Source organism: Nanorana parkeri, unplaced genomic scaffold (genome assembly GCF_000935625.1).
Source record: "Nanorana parkeri isolate BGI_ZX_2015 unplaced genomic scaffold, ASM93562v1 scaffold414, whole genome shotgun sequence".
Taxonomy (NCBI): domain Eukaryota; kingdom Metazoa; phylum Chordata; class Amphibia; order Anura; family Dicroglossidae; genus Nanorana; species Nanorana parkeri.
The window spans coordinates 1,041,600-1,059,966 of NW_017306682.1; the positions used below are offsets into that span (position 1 = coordinate 1,041,600).

General features: G+C 43.3%; 1 protein-coding gene across 2 annotated transcripts in view; it reads left to right on the plus strand.

The window, feature by feature from the left end:
- Nucleotides 1-9,595: 9,595 nt before the first annotated feature.
- RAPSN (receptor associated protein of the synapse) overlaps nucleotides 9,596-18,367 on the plus strand; it is a 23,366-nt gene continuing 14,594 nt past the window's right edge. The window contains exon 1 of one of the 2 annotated variants that reach the window (XM_018559738.1): nucleotides 9,596-9,808. In XM_018559738.1, coding sequence (XP_018415240.1) covers nucleotides 9,596-9,808 — 213 coding nt within the window. The remainder of the gene's footprint in view (nucleotides 9,809-18,367) is intronic. The other variant, XM_018559739.1, reaches the window with a different exon arrangement.

Genomic DNA, 18,367 nt, shown 5'->3' on the forward strand with positions numbered 1-18,367 from the left:
ACTATATGACCAAGATGTCCTTCTGTGCTGCCGTAACAGGACTCATAAAATCTCCACTATCCCTTCCTCAGATGCTTTTCTTGTCTTGAATTTAAGTTTTTGTTTTTTTTCTGATTTGCAAAGCAAAAATTTAGTTTTTTTGTTTCCGTGTGAAAATTGTGTTGTAAAATGTAGAAAATATAAATTTTCTTTAATGGTTTAAGAAGTTTAAAAAAAAAATAATAATAATAAAAAAAAAAAGGTAACCACTACTGCATAGCTGATCGCTGAGTTTGTGGATTAAAATGAATTTCTGTTTAAGTTTGAAACCAGTGTGTCTGTGTTAAATGATTAACCCTTTGTAAACTTTAATTTCAACACCCCCCTCCCCTCTCCCCTGATATTTACCGATGTTTTAATTGTGCACACACATTACACCAACACAGTTCTGACTAGAAGTCATTTTGTATACAGAAAAAAAGTGTGGTACCTTCCTTTGTTTGTTTGCTATTAAACTGTTTGAGAAGACCGTGTGGTCCATTTATTTCATGACACGAAGATGTACCCAAGGTGAGCTGTCGATGATATTCATGATGCATTGACAAACAGAATGTCCACCTTTGGTTACTGGCAAACCTGAACTCCGGTCCGCTTTTTAAAAGTCACTTTTTGGCCAGTTACAACGAGCTTTTGGTTGATCCAGATGGGTTTTGCAGTCCCAATCAAATGTAGGGGTATGCAAAACCTGCTCGAAGCTGGACAGGAGGTCAGCTGCAGGTCAGATTCACCTGTCAATGAATTCTGAATGCTCTCAGAATCATCTCAAATGGGTGCCATAACACAAGCCCAGAGCTCATTGAGCCATTTTGGTAGATTCTAATGCCAGTTTGTGGTGACTAGAAGAGAGGCGTACTATATTACTCACGCTGGCAGTTGGCACTCTTAACTTCACGCTCAAAGAAATTAAATCAGCGAGGTGGTGACCACACAACCAGTGACCTTGTTGGACCAGTCCTCCACTGGGAAGGAAGCCTGCAGGAGCAAGAAAAAGGTAAGTAATTTTGTCTATTCCTTGCCTCCTGGGCCTAGAAACTTGATCGGGGGAAACGAAATGACATATATGTCTTCTAGTTGATGTAAGTTTAACTTTTTTAAATTCTCTGCCTCTCGCCCTCTCATATTTACCAGACATCTCACACCACTTCATATAGATGGGAGAAGAGCAACTTGTTATGTTTTTCTTTACAGATTCTTAATCATGTTTAACCTTATGATATCCTGCAAGCCACTTTTTTTTGTTTGTTTTTTGTTGCTTAAAGTGTTTTCCTTGTCAAAACATTTTGGTTTCAGATAGTGTGGGGAAGGGTTGTGGAACTCCTGTCAGGACATCTTCTAAGACTGCTCTCACTAGAACAGGTGTCCCATTGAAAGATGTCCCCCCAACCTGTTCTGGTGACAGCTGTAAAATGTTCCCTTTCCATTCACCTTCTGTCATTGTGACAATTATCAGGACAAATAGTTCCCTTTCCCAGCAGGGACATAGTAAGACCACTGACTGAGGGTTTGACTCCACCACTCTATCCAAAACTTTGCAAGATAAACACGATAGCAGTAAGTAAAGCTCACATTTTAAAGTGCCCCTCAATGTACATGTATACCTTCCCTGAGAGGAACAGGAAGGGCTGCCTTCTCATTTTGCAAATGCTTGGCTGTTATGCTAATCTTCTGTCTTAGTTTGTGTTCCTGTCCTGGAAAAAGTAAGCAGTTAAGGACTTCTGAATGATATGCATACTTGTTTCACAGCATTAATGGCAAGGCGATGTGGAGGTTATCGGTGGCAGCCTTCCCATCTCTCAGGAAAGTTTCATAGATTTAATATTTGAAAATGCAGTTTAATGGTTAAATATAGCTGTGTTTAAGGTCTGCAAGTCCTTTTGCTTGGTAGAAACAGCTGGGCCGTTACAACAGCCTGTTCCTTGCTGAATTCTAGGTAGCAGGCACATCAAACCTGTGTGACGTGGCCAAAAGTCATACTTTTTGACTTTAGAGCAAAAATGCTTTGGGTGGTGGAAAGTGAACATAATTTACACTGTGAAGGATGGTGGTGGGAGTGGTGGATGCTTTTCATCAGCAAAGTTGTGTTTGGGAGCAAGATGTATAAAGCCAAACACTAGGTAGTTCTAGGGGGAAAGGAGTTTTTGTCAGACTTGAGGCTTTACACACACACACACACACACACACACACACACACACACACACACACACACACTCACACACACACACACACACACTCACACTCACACTCACACACACACACACACACACACACACACTCACACTCACACTCTGATAGAACTAGAGCAATTTTGGCAATAAAAATGGGAAAATGACCAGATCCACCAGGTGTTAAGCTGGTGAAGACCCCCCCATAACCTGCAGCTATAATTGTTGCAGCCAAAGGTAGTTCTAAAGATTGAAAGGGAAAAGCAGCAATCCTAGTTAATTTTATTGTCTATTGAGGGACATGGGAATTCAGATACTAACAGGTTATACTGATGTTTACACGAGGACTGGGCACTGGCAAACAAAAATTGTAGGCCAACCACAGCCTAGCCCCTTGTCTACCCAGCATGCTGCAGCTTTTTTGGTAGTGGTAGTTTTTAATGCAATCTGGATTGGCTTGTTCTAAGCCTGAATAGAGTGCTGTAGTTAGATCCCACCAGAATGGCTGTGCAAGGTTAGCCTGAAATATTACAGTTGAGCATTGGGCTCTGTGTTTTGACACTTTCCAGACCTACGTGTTTTGGTAAAAGTATTTTGTGCAGCGCCTTCTATGTCCAGAGCCATGGCATTGCCTAAGCACTTGCTCTGTCTGTTGAGTAACACCATATGGGTTGCACCACTGGGAGCTACCTTGCTATTTGCATCATTGAGTGCCTGTCAATTTTCCTCCTATTGCCAGTTTAACACTGAGGGAGTGCTGACATCATCCACTAAGTGAAGTGTTGTGTATGATCTTCCCTGCCATTCAGGCTAGAGGAAGCAGCATTCCACTGCGGTTGCACTGCCAAGCTCCACGCGCAACTCCGGTCTGTTCATACTGCCCACATACAGTTACCTAGTCACTTCTGTTCCTCTGACCCTCATCAGCACCAGCTTGCAGGGTTTGTGAGTACTACTATATGAGTGCTTTGGACCTAATTGCATCACCGCTATGTGGGCACTGCGCATAGACACGGGACAATCCACCCCCCAGGATTTAAGAACAGGCAATGCCAATTCTCAAGTCTAGTAACCCTAGTCTGTCAAACTCTGGGAGATTGGGTTAAATACCTCAAAAATGATATTGCCATTGCTGGGGTTGACCCCCTTCTTAACGGAGTGATTGGAACAGATGGCCGGAGGGTTTGTTACAGGTATTGCACCTCATGTCCTGAGTAGCATACCGATGTGTACCCTGCCCAGTTCAGCCCCATTCTCCTTTGTTATGGGTCTGGTTTCTAAGCAGTTCAACCCCATTCTCCTTTGTTATGGGTCTGGTTTCTAAGCAGTTCAACCCCATTCTCCTTTGTTATGGGTCTGGTTTCTAAGCAGTTCAACCCCATTCTCCTTTGTTATGGGTCTGGTTTCTAAGCAGTTCAACAAGTCTGACTTTATGGCCCAAGTTAGTCCTTGCTGTGATACTTGAGCCTCCTCAGACCCTGCGTGGTAGGTGGAGCTCATCGCTGGAGGGCCCTGTGTCTCCCTGGAAAGTCAGCATGTGGAACAGTTTCCTGCTGCAAGTAATTTCTGCCACGGACAGAGTATGTCTCCATGACTTCGTAGATCCCATCCACCTGAGGATGGTCCTTTATCCTTGGTGGATACACAGCCTCATGAGGAAGTGTCTTTGGATGCCTTCCCTTCTTCTGTCTATAGGCAAATGATCTCAGCGATACTGCTAAGATTCCTGCCCCTTGCTCCATGGCAGGTGCTACATCATGCATTTTTGTGGAGAGCATGGAAACCATACATGTGTTATAGTGTGTTTTTGTTTCTGCACAAAACAACCAGCCGCCTCCTAGCAACATCACTAGTGTAACATGAGCAACCGCAGATACTGATTGCCATTGGCCAAAGTAAAAATGTAGGAATATGCAGATGTACAGCTGTGAATGGAGATTAGAAGGTTCTCATTTACTCAGGGTAGAGCTAGTAGTAGCTTTTATTCACTTTCAACTGAAATGGAAGATTTTTTGCTGTTGATCCAAGCAGGTCCTTCAGAACTGAGGAAGCTGCTTACATGAACGCTTCAGTGCCCCTTCTTCAACATTACAGAACAAGTCCAGTTCAATGTGACTAACTACTATTGGTTCTCCAAAGAGAAAAATTCCCTGGTCACTGAAACGTGTCTTCATTGGGAGGTTTCCACTCCATTCCTGTTCTGGTGGCATCTCAAATTTTGCATGCATTTATTTACAGATATTTATATAGCGCTGACCATTTATTATTTTGAATCAGTCCCTCCCCCTTAGGATTTAGACAGCAGCCAGTTAACCTGCCAACATGCTTTTGGAGTGTCGTGGGTACCTTAGGGTTAGTATATAATAATATACTATATTATATATAATATATATCCCTCAAAAGCCACACGAGATATAAATCCACTTTGTGTGCACCAAATGCCTTTGCAAACTCAATACCTTGGAAAAGTAGCAGTGAGATCATCACTGTGTTATACATAACCTGTGCAGGGAGCAGAGCTGTTAGTGGGGCACAGCAGGCCCCACCCACTACAGGCTGCCTGCGGACAGCTACAGGAGGGGGCGGAGACCAGACTAGTCACCCTGCACAATGAGGGAGAGCAGCAGAGATTTGGTCTTCATTACAGAGGCAAAGGTTTACAGACTTGGTTAATGCACAGATTTAACAGAAACCCACAAAGGACACCGAGATTCAAGTAAGAATGCACATGACTTATTTGATTATTATGGAGTTCAGCTTTAAGCAATTATGCCAAGGAGTTTTCATTAGATTATGAAGAAGTGTTACTCCACTTTGTATGCATTTTCTCTTTAGTATTGCTCTGGTCTGTGTCCTGTAACCCTCTAATCTTTCAGTAACCCCCCCCCTCTATGTTCTCCTGCACGTAGTGATACCACAAGGCATTGGAGACTGATCCCACCACTTGCACTGAACAATGGCTTCAGCCTGTTTATGGCTAGCTTTGTTCCTGTGGGATAATGCTTTGACAATACACATGGTTGGGGCACCGAGTGATATCACGGTCAGTGTTGCCAAGTCTGGAAAAGTCCAAACACGACTGCAGCTTAGGCATTCACATAGCTTTATGCTTGCTGTAGTCCTGTAATACTGGCTGTATGCAGAACTCCCACTACTTTATTATGACAAACAGAAACAAATGCAAGAAGGTAAAAGGGGACCATGGAAGTCCGTGTGACGGGAAGGACTGCTGGAGGCAAAAGAGATTAACATAGATGTTAACCCCCTAACTAAATAACATTACCTTTATTAAAGCACCAGATACATTACAAAGGGGTATGAAAATAAAATACTTGTTTTTACCTTGTGTGATGCTGATCTGCAGCCTTTTTACATCCACTTCCTGTCTACATCAATGCATCCCAGTGCCATGGCATTTTTCAGGGTAGGTGTTCTGATTGGTGGCAACAGTGGACCATGCCTGCATAATGTGTTTTGCAGCAAACACTTATAGCAGGGGTAGGCAAAGGGTTGCCACCTTTTCTTCAAGCAAAACATGAAAACTCTAGAACTGCACAGCTATTGTTTGGGGGGGGGAGGATATACAGGAGAAAATGGAGAAAGACAGCTAGGTGATATAGAGCGAGGAGAGACAGCCAGGTAAGAGAGTGAGGACAGACAGCCAGGGGAGAGAGCGAGGACAGACAGCCAGGGGAGAGAGCGAGGACAGACAGCCAGGGGAGAGAGCGAGGACAGACAGCCAGGGGAGAGAGCGAGGACAGACAGCCAGGGGAGAAAGCGAGGAGAGACAGCCAGGGGAGAAAGGGAGGAGAGACTGCCAGGGAAGAGAAAGCCAGGAGAGGGAGCGAGGCTAGACAGCCAGGAGAGATAGAGTAAAGAGAGATAGTGAGCAACACATATGCCGGAAGCAGAACTTCTGTGACCTTCAAGACTTATCTGCACCCTGTGTTTCAGACAGCTCATTGGGTTCCAGCATCTCTCTGTGTCCTGTGCCTCCTCCATGCACTCAAGTTGGAACAGCAGGAACCAGTGGTTGCCCCTGTCTGCCTGACATCGTGGCATCTTGTTTGTGGGTTTCAGCTGGCCCGAAATCTGGACTGTCCAGGGGAATCCCCGGGTGGCAACCTTACAACCACCGCCACTCCAGCTGCAGTGAAATATACAATTTCCATCTCATGCCTATAGCTGTCAGAGTCCTGCAATGCCTCATGGGATTTGTAGTTTCCCCTCAGCTGTATTGCTGAGGTTGCCTACCACTGACTTACAGAGGTTGATTTAGTAAAGGCAAATAGGCTGTTCACTTTGCAAGGGAAGTTTCTCTTAGCTTGGTAAATGTGGTGAAATTTCACTTTGAAAAGAATGCCCAATCATGTGCAAGGAAAATAAAAACAGTAATATTGTTTGCACATGATTGGGTGATGGAAGCCAGCAGAGCTTCACTCCATTCACTAAACGAAGGGTAAACTTCCTGTGCCAAGTGCAAATTCCCTTGCAAAGTGAACAGCCTATTTGCGTTTATTAAATCCGCACCAAAGTCTCCATTGGAAGCTTGTGTCATAGGATGACAACACAGGAGTACAACTGGCAGACAGGAACAGAGTGTTGTAACCCTAAACCCCAAATTACCTGAATAATATGGCTGTGGGATATAGGTATGTATCTGTCTTTTTGTTAGGGTACCAGATTTTCAGAATGAAATCCGGGGACACCCTACTAATCACACCTATAAACCACACTCTGTGCACCGTTTTTAGCATGCCCTGAAACAATTGGTCACAGACTTCTGGAAGAGGAAGCAGACATTGAAGATGTAAAGACAGAGTGCCCTGGGCACTATAAGGAGTTAAATAATTAGATGTGCATGGCGCATCATGTGTGCGGTGAAATTGAGCTTACAGTGGGAGTGGCTGAAGATGCATGGTTAAATAAACTGAGCCTACTCTACTATGGGTCAAGCTTGTGTAACACACAGAGTGCAGGGATCAGGAGTGTGTAACACACAGACATCAGGTGTCAAGAGTGTGTCACACATGGAGTGCAGGGGTCAGGAGTGTGTAATGCAAAACATAGGGGTCAAGAATTCATGGAGTAGAAAGCAGGAATCGGGTATCTAACAAACAGAGAACAGGGATAAGGAGTAGGTAACACATGGAATAAAGCGGTCTGGAGCAAGAAACACATGGAGTACAGTGGTCATGAGTAGGTAATCCATGGAGTACAGGGGACATCAGTAGATAACTTATGGAGTACAGTGGCCATGAGTAGGGGACAGTAGCAAGTAACAGAGTTCAGAGCTCGATAGTAAGTAATGCAGGGTTCAGTAGTAATTCAGGGGTCAGTAGTAAGTAATGCAGGGTTCAGTAGTAATTCAGGGGTCAGTAGTAATTCAGGGGTCAGTAGTAAGTAATGCAGGGTTCAGTAGTAATTCAGGGTTCAGTAGTAAGTAATGAAGGGTTCAGTAGTAATTCAGGGGTCAGTAGTAAGTAATGCAGGATTCAGTAGTAAGTAATGCAGGATTCAGTAGTAATTCAGGATTCAGTAGTAATTCAGGGGTCAGTAGTAAGTAATGCAGGATTCAGTAGTAATTCAGGGGTCAGTAGTAAGTAATGCAGGATTCAGTAGAATGCAGGGTTCAGTAGTAATGCAGGGTTCAGTAGTAATTCAGGGGTCAGTAGTAAGTAATGCAGGGTTCAGTAGTAATTCAGGGGTCAGTAGTAAGTAATGCAGGGTTCAGTAGTAAGTAATGCAGGGTTCAGTAGTATTCAGGGGTCAGTAGTAAGTAATGCAGGGTTCAGTAGTAATTCAGGGGTCAGTAGTAAGTAATGCAGGGTTCAGTAGTATTCAGGGGTCAGTAGTAAGTAATGCAGGGTTCAGTAGTAATTCAGGGGTCAGTAGTAAGTAATGCAGGATTCAGTAGTAATTCAGAGCTTGATAGTAAGTAATGCAGGGTTCAGTGGTCAGTAGTAAGTGGCACGGAGTTCGAGAGGCAGCCATCACAGCTTGTACAAAACTTGCTGTATACGACAGCAATTCACTGCCACCGGGGACAGACATCTCAAAACAGAGACTCTCCCGTGGAAATAGGGACTAATAGTAACCTTACTTTTTTGGAGGGAGAAGGATGGGCTAGTTTAGGTAAGGAAAAGGAAGCGGGGCAGAAAGGATTGGTGCTGTGTTTGGGGTTTTTGTTTTTTAGAAAAAATACATTACTTTCGGAGTCACGGGCCCAAAACCAACATCCAAGCAGTGAAGCCCAGGGAAAGTCAGAACATTTGATCTGCATGCTTCTTCCAGGTCAGTAAAAATGTTAAAACAAGTCCTTGGATCAACAGCCAGGCACCTAACATTTTCAATAGAATTCAGCAACGGCAACCCACATATTTTGTCAGTATTCCTTTCTTTTAGGAGTAATGAGAAGCATCGGATTAAAGTTGTCACTCTGTGACTCCCACGTATTACAGAAGTGAACTGAGTCTATTCAGTTTCGCTGCAAGTGCTGGAACTAGCCAGGAGACCCAGATTAGGAGATTGGCAGCTTCCATGAAAGGTTTCTGTAGCAGGCATTTTTGCTTGTGATAGATACACATTCATAGCCTTCCTTGGGCTTCAGACAACTCCTTCCTCTAAATATGGTCTGTATAGACGGCTGCAGCTGTTTTGTAAAGTCTCTGTATTATGACTCGTAAGTGCACCATTTGCTCCATATAATTGTCCCCCACAGTAGCCCGGATCCAGAAAAATGTAGCAGGCTGTTATGAAGCCCAGTTAATAAGCTGGGAAGAACGGAGTATGATCTCTGTCATCTTAGCCCACAAAATTCTTGCTGGCTCTCCAGTTAATCATTTGTCTGTCTTGGAGATATTTTTATACAGCTTCTCTCTCCTTGGGAGGGGCAGAGGCAGGGAAAACCAAATACACCACAGTTGTGGCGGTGGGAGACGAGGGGTCTTTTAAATTTGGATCTTACTGCATGTTTCTGTTAATGGGTAGAGGGGTGGGCTTTTGGTGAGAGCTCCCTCTCTGACCTTGAGTCACTAGTGATGGCATTCCTTTGAAGAGACGAGCCGCAGATTGGCAGGGACAGCTGTGCCCAGCCGTGGGGGGGGCTGGGACCCAATCTGGATCAATCTCACAACCTAGGCGTGTGCATTTCCACTTCCAAGCTGGGTTCCTCTATGTTTTCCCACCACGGTTCTTATGCGTCTCCCACTGCGAGTAAGAACCACAAGTTCCCTTTGGGAAAACCGTGTCTCCTGGGTGGATTTGCCATCTGTTCGTCTAGTCTTCCGACTCTGGAAACTCCAATTCCTTGGAAACTATGGCGTTTGGCTTGCTGTAGTCTATTGCTTGTCGTTCCCTCTGGATTCTAGTGGTTGTGCGTACGCTGGATTTTATGAAACTTCTGGGCGTAGAAATGGGTCAGGACCAAACCAAACAACAGATCCAGAAAGGACTTCAGCTTTACCAGTCTAATCAGACAGAGAAAGCTTTGCAAGTTTGGACTAAAGTGCTAGAGAAGACCACAGATGCGGCAGGCAAGTTTCGCGTTCTTGGTTGTCTTATTACTGCCCACTCGGAGATGGGAAGGTATAAGGACATGTTAAAGGTAATCATGGACTTATTTTTTCATTATGGATGCAAATCACCTTTTTTTAATCAAATTGTCTCAAGGAAGACTGCCTTAGTTGCCCTATAGTAACCAGATTTGTCCATGCACTATAAAGTGACAACCAAAGAACAACTGAATCTGGTTTGTTGCTATAGGAACATGCAGGTTGTCACTTATATAAGTCCTAAAAACTGAGCTGCAGTACACTGATATACCAGTACCCATTATCAGCCAGTATGCTCTCACCTTGATGATGACTGTTGATTACCCAAATTAACAATTTGTTCCTTATATAATTAATGGGTCAGTTCTCCCAAAACGTATATTTCAGCTGGAAGGGGAATCTGATTGTCAGTATCACCCGTTGCCTCCTTATATCACTAGGGGATTTCACTGCTAAAATCTCTAAATCATAGTTTCTACCCAACTCAGAGTCTCATTTTTCCTGCTACAACAAACTGGGTTGTTTTCCCAATTGTTAGCCAAGATGCTCCTGACTCCTCCTGTTGCATTCCCTTATTAAAAAACAAAGGACGGATCTATGAGGGGGAATGAGAACCCCTAATAATTGGTTGAAATTATGGATTTTAAGTAGAGAGATCATAAATGACAAGTTTTTCATTTGTAATAATCCCCCAGCCCCCTTCCTAGTACCTTCTAAATTGTGACAGTCCCCTCTGCCAAGGGTCCCTACCTCCTCTATTGGCTGCGGCCTTCTGCGTTGTTTGCAGCCCGGCTGGTAACAGAAAATGGCTACACTATGCTGCAAACCAAAGTGTAGCTTCATAGCTTTCCTTCAAACTTCTGGGGAGATTCACCTCTCTTTGCCCTGCTGACTGTTATCACAGAGACAGAAAGTGAGGAAAACATTTTAAGTTTGATAACTAGAACAGGGATCGAAGGGAAATCCTTCCATGGGGACACCTGTGGACCTGTTTTGGTGACAGCTGTCTAATATGGGATTTCCCTCAATATGTGATAGAAAGAGACATGTGGCTAACTTCTGTTTTAGAGTTCATGCATTCGATAGTAAATGGCTGTATTGTATGCTATACGACCATTTACTGCCCACTGCATGAGCCATTAAAGTGACACTAAACTCAGGCGCCAAATCTTAAAAATCTATTCAAGAACCTTAACTATTAAAAAAATGCATCTTATTTGTGTATCACTCGGCTGTAGATCCTCAAATCATCTCTGAACTGGTGCTGACACTGTCCTTCCTTCTGGAGGGTGGCTACTTTTGTTCCCCATGGTCCCTGTGTGTGTTGTAAAGTAGTCACCGCTCCAAGCTCACTCCTGTGATGGACTACAATCTCATCTTTAGTTTACCAATTTGTATTGAGATTGTAGTCCATCACAGAAGTGAGCTTGGACCGGTGACTACTTTACAACACACACAGTGACCATAGGGAACAAAAGTAGCCCGCCTCCAGAAGGAAGGACAGTGTCAGCACCAGTTCAGAGATGATTTGAGGATCTACAGCCGAGTGATACACAAATAAGAGACATTTATGTTAATAGTTAGGCTGGATTCACACCTTAGCGACACCTATTCAGCCCGTTGTACACGTCTTTTTTTGAGCATTTTGTGCGCGTTTTGCTATGGGACAAAACGCGCTGAAATCAGCCCCAAAGTAGCTCATGTAGTATTTTGTGCGACAGGCGTATTTCTGCTTGCGACAAAACGCTGACGTGCACTGGGGTCATAGACATGAATGGGATTCCTATTGCTGAGCTGTTTGTCGCATTGATTTACGTGCGACAAACAACGTATGTGCGAAGGGGGCCTTAAGGGACTTGAATGCATTTTTGGGATTTAACGCCTGAGTTTAGTGCCATTTTAAGTCGGCTTTGCGGTGCTATGAGTGAATATTAGTAAAGACTGGTATCAATATATTGACTTGCTAAGTAAAAAAGAGGTTTTTCACACACATACACACTAATATCACTGACTGGTTCCTACTGTTGTTGAGTAACCTAGGACAGACATAAAGGCCTGACAATTCAGTTCGCGAACAGGAAGTTCGGCAAAATTTTACTTCCGTTCACGAACTCCGCATCGGGTGACTAACAAAATCACAGCCATCTTCCGCGCTCTGACACATGGTCCTGGTACAACCAAGTAGTGTCCGGCGTCACGACACCCACCGAGAGGTTTTTATCATTGTCCCCTCTCAATCCCTCCTGGTGACCATTGTCAGCGGACAGAAAGTGAACGTAAATCCAAAATTGTATAGTTGTCGCTGGCACGGTAGGTGAGGGGGAATCTTCCTGTGGGGACAGCAGAAAGGGGTTTCTGCTCATCTTTGAGAGATTTTTTGGGACAGAATGTGAATAGAAATACACTTTAGTTACATTACCGGAGAAAATACTTTGCTGCTGGTCAGGCGATCTGCTCCAGACTCCATCATGCTAATCAGCCATTGTGAACCCTGATTCTCTCCTTCAGTACACAATCACGTGATTGCCATCTGGTTATGTGCGCAGCAATGGGGAGAGCCTAGAGCAGCATTTTCTCCAAGAAATATATTTCAGCCTTTTCTGTTCATTCTTTTCCTAACAATAGTTTTATGTAAAACCTGAATATAGGTCAGATTTTATTTCCAATAACAAGATCCAAAACAAAAAAAAAATATTTTTCCTTGCATACAGGGGATGAGTATACCTAGTGTACACATTACTCTTCTGCGAAGTGAGTGGGGGTTGCTATCTTTGCACGTCACGTGGGGGGGGGGGTGTGTGCAGGAGCAGTGTCTGGCATCTAACTGTCATCGATGGTTCCCAGGAGCTGGGCGGGATTCCAGCCAGAGTGACTCAATGAGGTGCAGCCTGAGGCAACCAGGCTGCCTCATTATAGGAATGGCCCTGCTCTTATGGTAGCACTGTGGCCTGTTCCTTCCTGCTTCCTTGTCTCCATATTAAACAGAGAGGCTGCCAACCACACATATAGCCAACAGGGAGCCAAAGCAAGTGCACAGCATAGTGGCATAGTGGTTAGCACTTCTGCCTTGCAGCACTAGAGGTCCCTGGTTCAAATCCCAGTCAGGTACTTGTTCTCCCTGTGCTGGTAGGTTGATTAGCTCCTGTCTAAATTGGCCCATGTATGTATGCATGTGAGATAGGGACCTTAGATTGTAAACTCCCTGGGGGCAGGGACTGATGTAAAGTGCTGTGTAAATTGTCAGCGCTATATAAATACCTGGAATAAGTAAAAAGGTGCAAGCTACCCTACCTGCTGGTACACTTTAAAGTGAAACTTCTATTTTCACCGCAGAGCCTAGAGCATGTCATGGTTGTGTTAGCAGTGCTCATATATTTTAAATATATAGTTTAATTTATATAATGACTTAAACTGACCCAAATGGAACATCCTACAGTAACAATTACCTATCAAGGGTCCCAAAGACTGGTAGCAGTGCACTGGGGCGATCATTTCACCAGAGTGTTCAATGAAAGTGAGTATAGACTATGCTGACATTGGTGCCCACATTACAGCGCTGCTGTAGGTCACGTGACCTGACATGTGATCTGAAATCGGAGCACCGTGGGACCTTTAGGCTCCGAATGACAGGTACAGTTAACAGTTCAGGACCCCCCAGTCTGTTTCTTTACGTCCTTGTTCACACCATGTCTGTAGAGCTACATTTTTTTCTGCAAACCACCGCACATGTATGGTGTGATCAGAGAACATAGAATACAATTGTTTTTTTTTTATGTGACCTGGTCACGCCATACATGTGCGGAGGTGTGCAGAAAAACACAGCTCAATGGACATGGTGTGAACAAGGCCTAACAAAACGTCAACAGGTGAAGAAGTTTCATCCCTTGCCTCATGATGCATTTCTCTGCTAATTGACAGCATGTTGTGATGTGTCTTTATTGCAACTGCTATTATTCTGACTGAACCCCGCTGTTCTACACCAGCTCTTGGTCTGCCTTTTCTTTTACAAAAGGGTTTTTTAAAAGAGGTGCACATGAAACTTCACAAATTGTAACAAATGATCAAGAAAAATACAGAACTTCCATTAATAAAGATTGTGGATTATGCCACAGGCAACTTCAAAGCCATCACCCTAATCCAAAGCGGGCTGTGGGTCAGGTATATGAAAATTATGTTATTTGTAGTAAAAAGAACAGTAGGGAAAGGTAAGCAGAGAAAGGCATATAGCTGAAAGAGAGAAAGGAAAGTGATAGAGAGACAAAAGAGAATAGAAGAGAGAAAAGAATGGTTCAGAGGGGGTTCGTTTATAAAAAATCAAAGACTAAGTAAGGAAGGGTCGAAATTTGACATCTGGAAATAAGAAATCCATAGCTGCCAAACCATAAGGAATTTAGAATGAGTATCAGCTAGAATCGCAGTTCATTTTTAATTAACCATAATACCATTCAATCTACAGTATATTTAAAGGAAAACTATGAGGTGAGTGCTTTTCACTCACCTCATAGTTCTAGCCGACCTGTGACAATGAGACTGTCACAGGTCGGCTTAGTAGATCGGGAGGTGAGCGAACACATACCAGCGTTCGCTCACCTCTCGATCCTGTCAGGGCTCTCTGCCATGACAGGGGAGGGGCTGGATTCCCCCCTCCCCGCTCCGATCCGCCAGCTCGCAGTATACTGAGCCTAGGGTGACGGGAGGACGCTAGTTTGTGTCCTCCCGTTACCCTAAGGAGAACTATGGGGAAAAGCCTTAACCCCATAGTTCTCCTTTAACTGCTAAAAAAATAGGGTTCAGGGATTTCCGGTCTTTAGCAATGGTGAGTCTAGTGGCAGTAAAAATATGTTGGGCTAGAAGGCGTTCATTTCGAGTAGAGTGGAGATGGGATTATTGAGTGAGGCCTCCCAGGGTTTTTTTTCTAATGTAAATTGATATGTAATAATGTACACATAAGATTGTAAACCCTAATCCAGAGTTTGTGTACGATCAGACAAATCCACCAGATGCGAGACATTGTGCCTGGTTGGGAACACCCTGATGCTACATGGGAGATTATAGTTGCTATAAAGCCCAACTCTGGTCAAACAACTTTGCTATCTCGGTCTGTACTCATCAACCTCCTGAAACTTATGTAATGCTACATTTTCACTTTCATAAAGTATAATTCTACTATATTTGTACCTTTTGATATCATCACTGGTCCAATAGCTATGCATACACATCTGTAGGAGGGTTTTTTCAGCTGCAGCACCTCATTTCTTTCAGATGTCCAGGACTACAAGTCCCATGATCCCTGCATATTTCTTCCTCTCCTGAACTGGAAGAGGGCCATGGCTTTAGCGCCAAACAGAAGGTGTAACTGTAACATGGCCGGTGCCCACTTTCTTTTTTTTTTTAAATCAATGTTTTTTATTAAGTTTTAACAATGACAATAAAGCATATAGCATAACAAGTGAACAATACAAAAGTCGCATAATGGACATTTTTCAAATACAGAAGTGCAGATGATAGAAATGACTGAAATTGCTGGACATGAACCACTTACGCAACATGACGTTGGAAAGTCCGTAAATTAAAGGAAGGTTAAAAACCAGAAAAGGACAAAGAGAAAAGGGATGAAAGCAAGAGCGGTGCCCACTTTCTTTTCATGCTGGTGCTCTGATATCAGGCTTCTGAGGCATAGGGAACTACACGGGGGGGTTGTGAGGGGCTGGTCCCCAGAGCAGGACAGGGCAGCTTTCCACATAGAGGAAACCGAGACTTAGAGCTACTGCAATGCTGCATGGGGTACAACGGTGTGCGTGAAAGGAACACTGAGGGCTAAGGTAATAAATACAGAATGCACTGTTGAAATTTGACTTTTGCCTGGAGTTTGGTTTTAACTCTGCTAACGATACTCTCATTTGCAATACAATAATGGTGCACTTCAGCCGGAATTGAAAATTTAAACCTTGGTGCATGCAGGGATCACTGCTTACGTGCCGAGTACTTAAAGGGACACTGCCACTAGAATAATCATTGAAAACAAAGTGCCCCCTGCAAAGCAGATAGCTCATGCTTATCTCTCCCACCACCAGCACATAGATACAGCTGCTTGAAGAGTTTTCAGAATCCAGCACTTCTTGGAGTGTCTGATGTCTGGTTCCCTCCTCTCTGTGTCCTCATGCGGGAAGAAATAATTGTTGCAGGAGGATGCCAGCAAGAGTATGCTTCCATGTTCCCAGAGCCATTAAAGTCTGCTAATATGATACAAAGGAATATTAAGGACTGCTGACATGCTGCAAGAGATTGTAAGACTACCAGCAGACGACCGCTAAAGACTGCAAAATACACCTAACAGTGTTTCTGAGACCAATAAATCAAGTGTAACAGAAGTACTGAAATTCTTACTGTTCCTGGAGACAATATTGCACATAGTTCTCTCCAGTACTGCTTACATGACAAAAAAGCCTAAGACTTTGGTTACCTAATCTGATACTCTGATCTTTTTTTTTTTTGCATAGACCATGTGACCAAATATATAGGCTTTTGGGAATGTAAGAAGAAGTGAAGGGAAACGGGCACAGAATTTTCTCCAGGACAGTTATCGTGGACCCCCTATTACACTTTCTCTATTCCAGAAAGACAAAAAACACGTTGCCATGTAAATATTTGAGTATATTTTTGTTTTCAAGCCCAACTCCAGGCAAACTTTGCCAAAATTAAAAAATGGCTGGGGATAGTCTTCATATTTTGTAGTTTTGGCTGTATTATTTTGTAATCCATATAGTAAAGACCACATTGAGAGCCTGTGTCAATGGGCTTTTGTTTGCAAGTTTATACAAGGATACGGCAATTAAAAGCCTGCTTGAAGAAATTAAAAATCAGGTCAGAAGGAGGTCAACTGCAGGTCCAATGCACCTGTCAATGAATTCTGAATTATCTTAGAAGCATCTCAGACTGATCTCAGACTGATGCCATCAAAACAAGCACAAAGCCCGTAAATACAGATATTAAAGCACATTGGTCTTCCAGGATGGAAACATTAGGAGCCCTTGGCACAGAACACAGTTCTTCATAGGATTACCCCCCCCCAAGTCCCTCTAACATGGTGGCAATGCCATACTGACATTGGCACATTTGCATATTTTATTGTCATGTCCTGCGCTTCAATCGCACTGGATGGAAATACATTCTTTATTCGTCTGGAATTAGTTTAGCCCAATACTTATCTTCCCCATGCACCTACCAAACCCCACAACACATGCAAACAATGCCTAAGGAGATAAGCTTGAAGCCTAAAACCCACACCCTGGAGATCAGTACAGATACCCTAAAAAAGGAAGTGGGTCACTAGGTTATTTTATGTTTATGAAATGTAAATGATGATGAATACTACACAGGATAAATTCCAACATTTGAATACTGCATTTTATAGCCGTTTAGAGTTCAGATCTTCATAGAAATATAAGAATACGCAGAATGGTTGATTGGGAAGGAGACATCTCTAGGGACTACATGGAAGTTCTAATGAACAGCCAAAGATTCTTCCTCTCATCTTATTTCTCTATCCCCAATAGAAAGTCATATCTAAATCAATTGAGGGCAGAGAAGAGGAAGAAATGAGTAGGGCAGATTTGTTAATTACAAAGCAGAGAATCCCGCATACAATGCTGAGATACAAGGAAACAATTTCAGGTGCAAAAGCTTGCAGAATGAATCCCCCAGTGTCTCTTGGCTGCTTTGGAGATCTGAAATGCCGCATAATTGTATTGTGTGCAAAATGTAATACTGTAATTTCTCCCTACCTCCTTTTTCTCTGTTGGGGGAAGTCTTACACTATGTTTTTCTAAAGCCCTTTGTACAGATTCTTCTTTGTAGCCTTTATCTCAAAACGTCTTTAAAATTTTATCCTGGGTACAATAATCAATATCTTTAGTTCATGTTCTCCTGAGGCGACAAAATTGCCCATCTGGAACATTGCATATCCACCTCGGATGGTGACCGCTGGATGCATGTAAGTATGAGTTGCCAGATGTTGGCTTACGTAAGTCTTGGAAATGTTTGAACCTTCCATATCGCGACCCAACTCAAGGTCCAAGAAGGCTAGCCTTTCATTTATTCACTACATGGGTAAACTCAATCCCAAATCCCAATAACGCATTCAGCCAAAGCAGTCTGGAAGTCTGGGCAGCTGCAGCATGTGAACTGGTTCTCTTGTCAGTGTTTCCTTCTGGCTTTCATAAAGGGAACGTTTACTGATGTGGTCTGTGGATGCTCTTGAATTCAAGTATTTTGTGAGTATATGGATGTTTTTATACAATAAAAGTTCCTTTATTATACAATATCACAGGGAAAGGCGCCTCTTTTTCTTTTTAGCTTTTGACATGGTCTGTGGAGGAGGTCCCGTACTCCTTGTGGAGGGCTGCCATCCCTGGTGAAGTGGTTGGTGAGTGGTTGGTGGGTCAAGTGGTTTCTCCGGTTGCTATTGACGCTGAAGATCTTATGTGACTATCACAGGCTTTGTTAGGTAGATTTCCCCTCACTTACTTTTTAGTTTACTATGGTTTCACCAGACAGGAAATGAGAGAAAATTTGCAGCAAGAACACAGAAATATAAAAAGTATATATATATA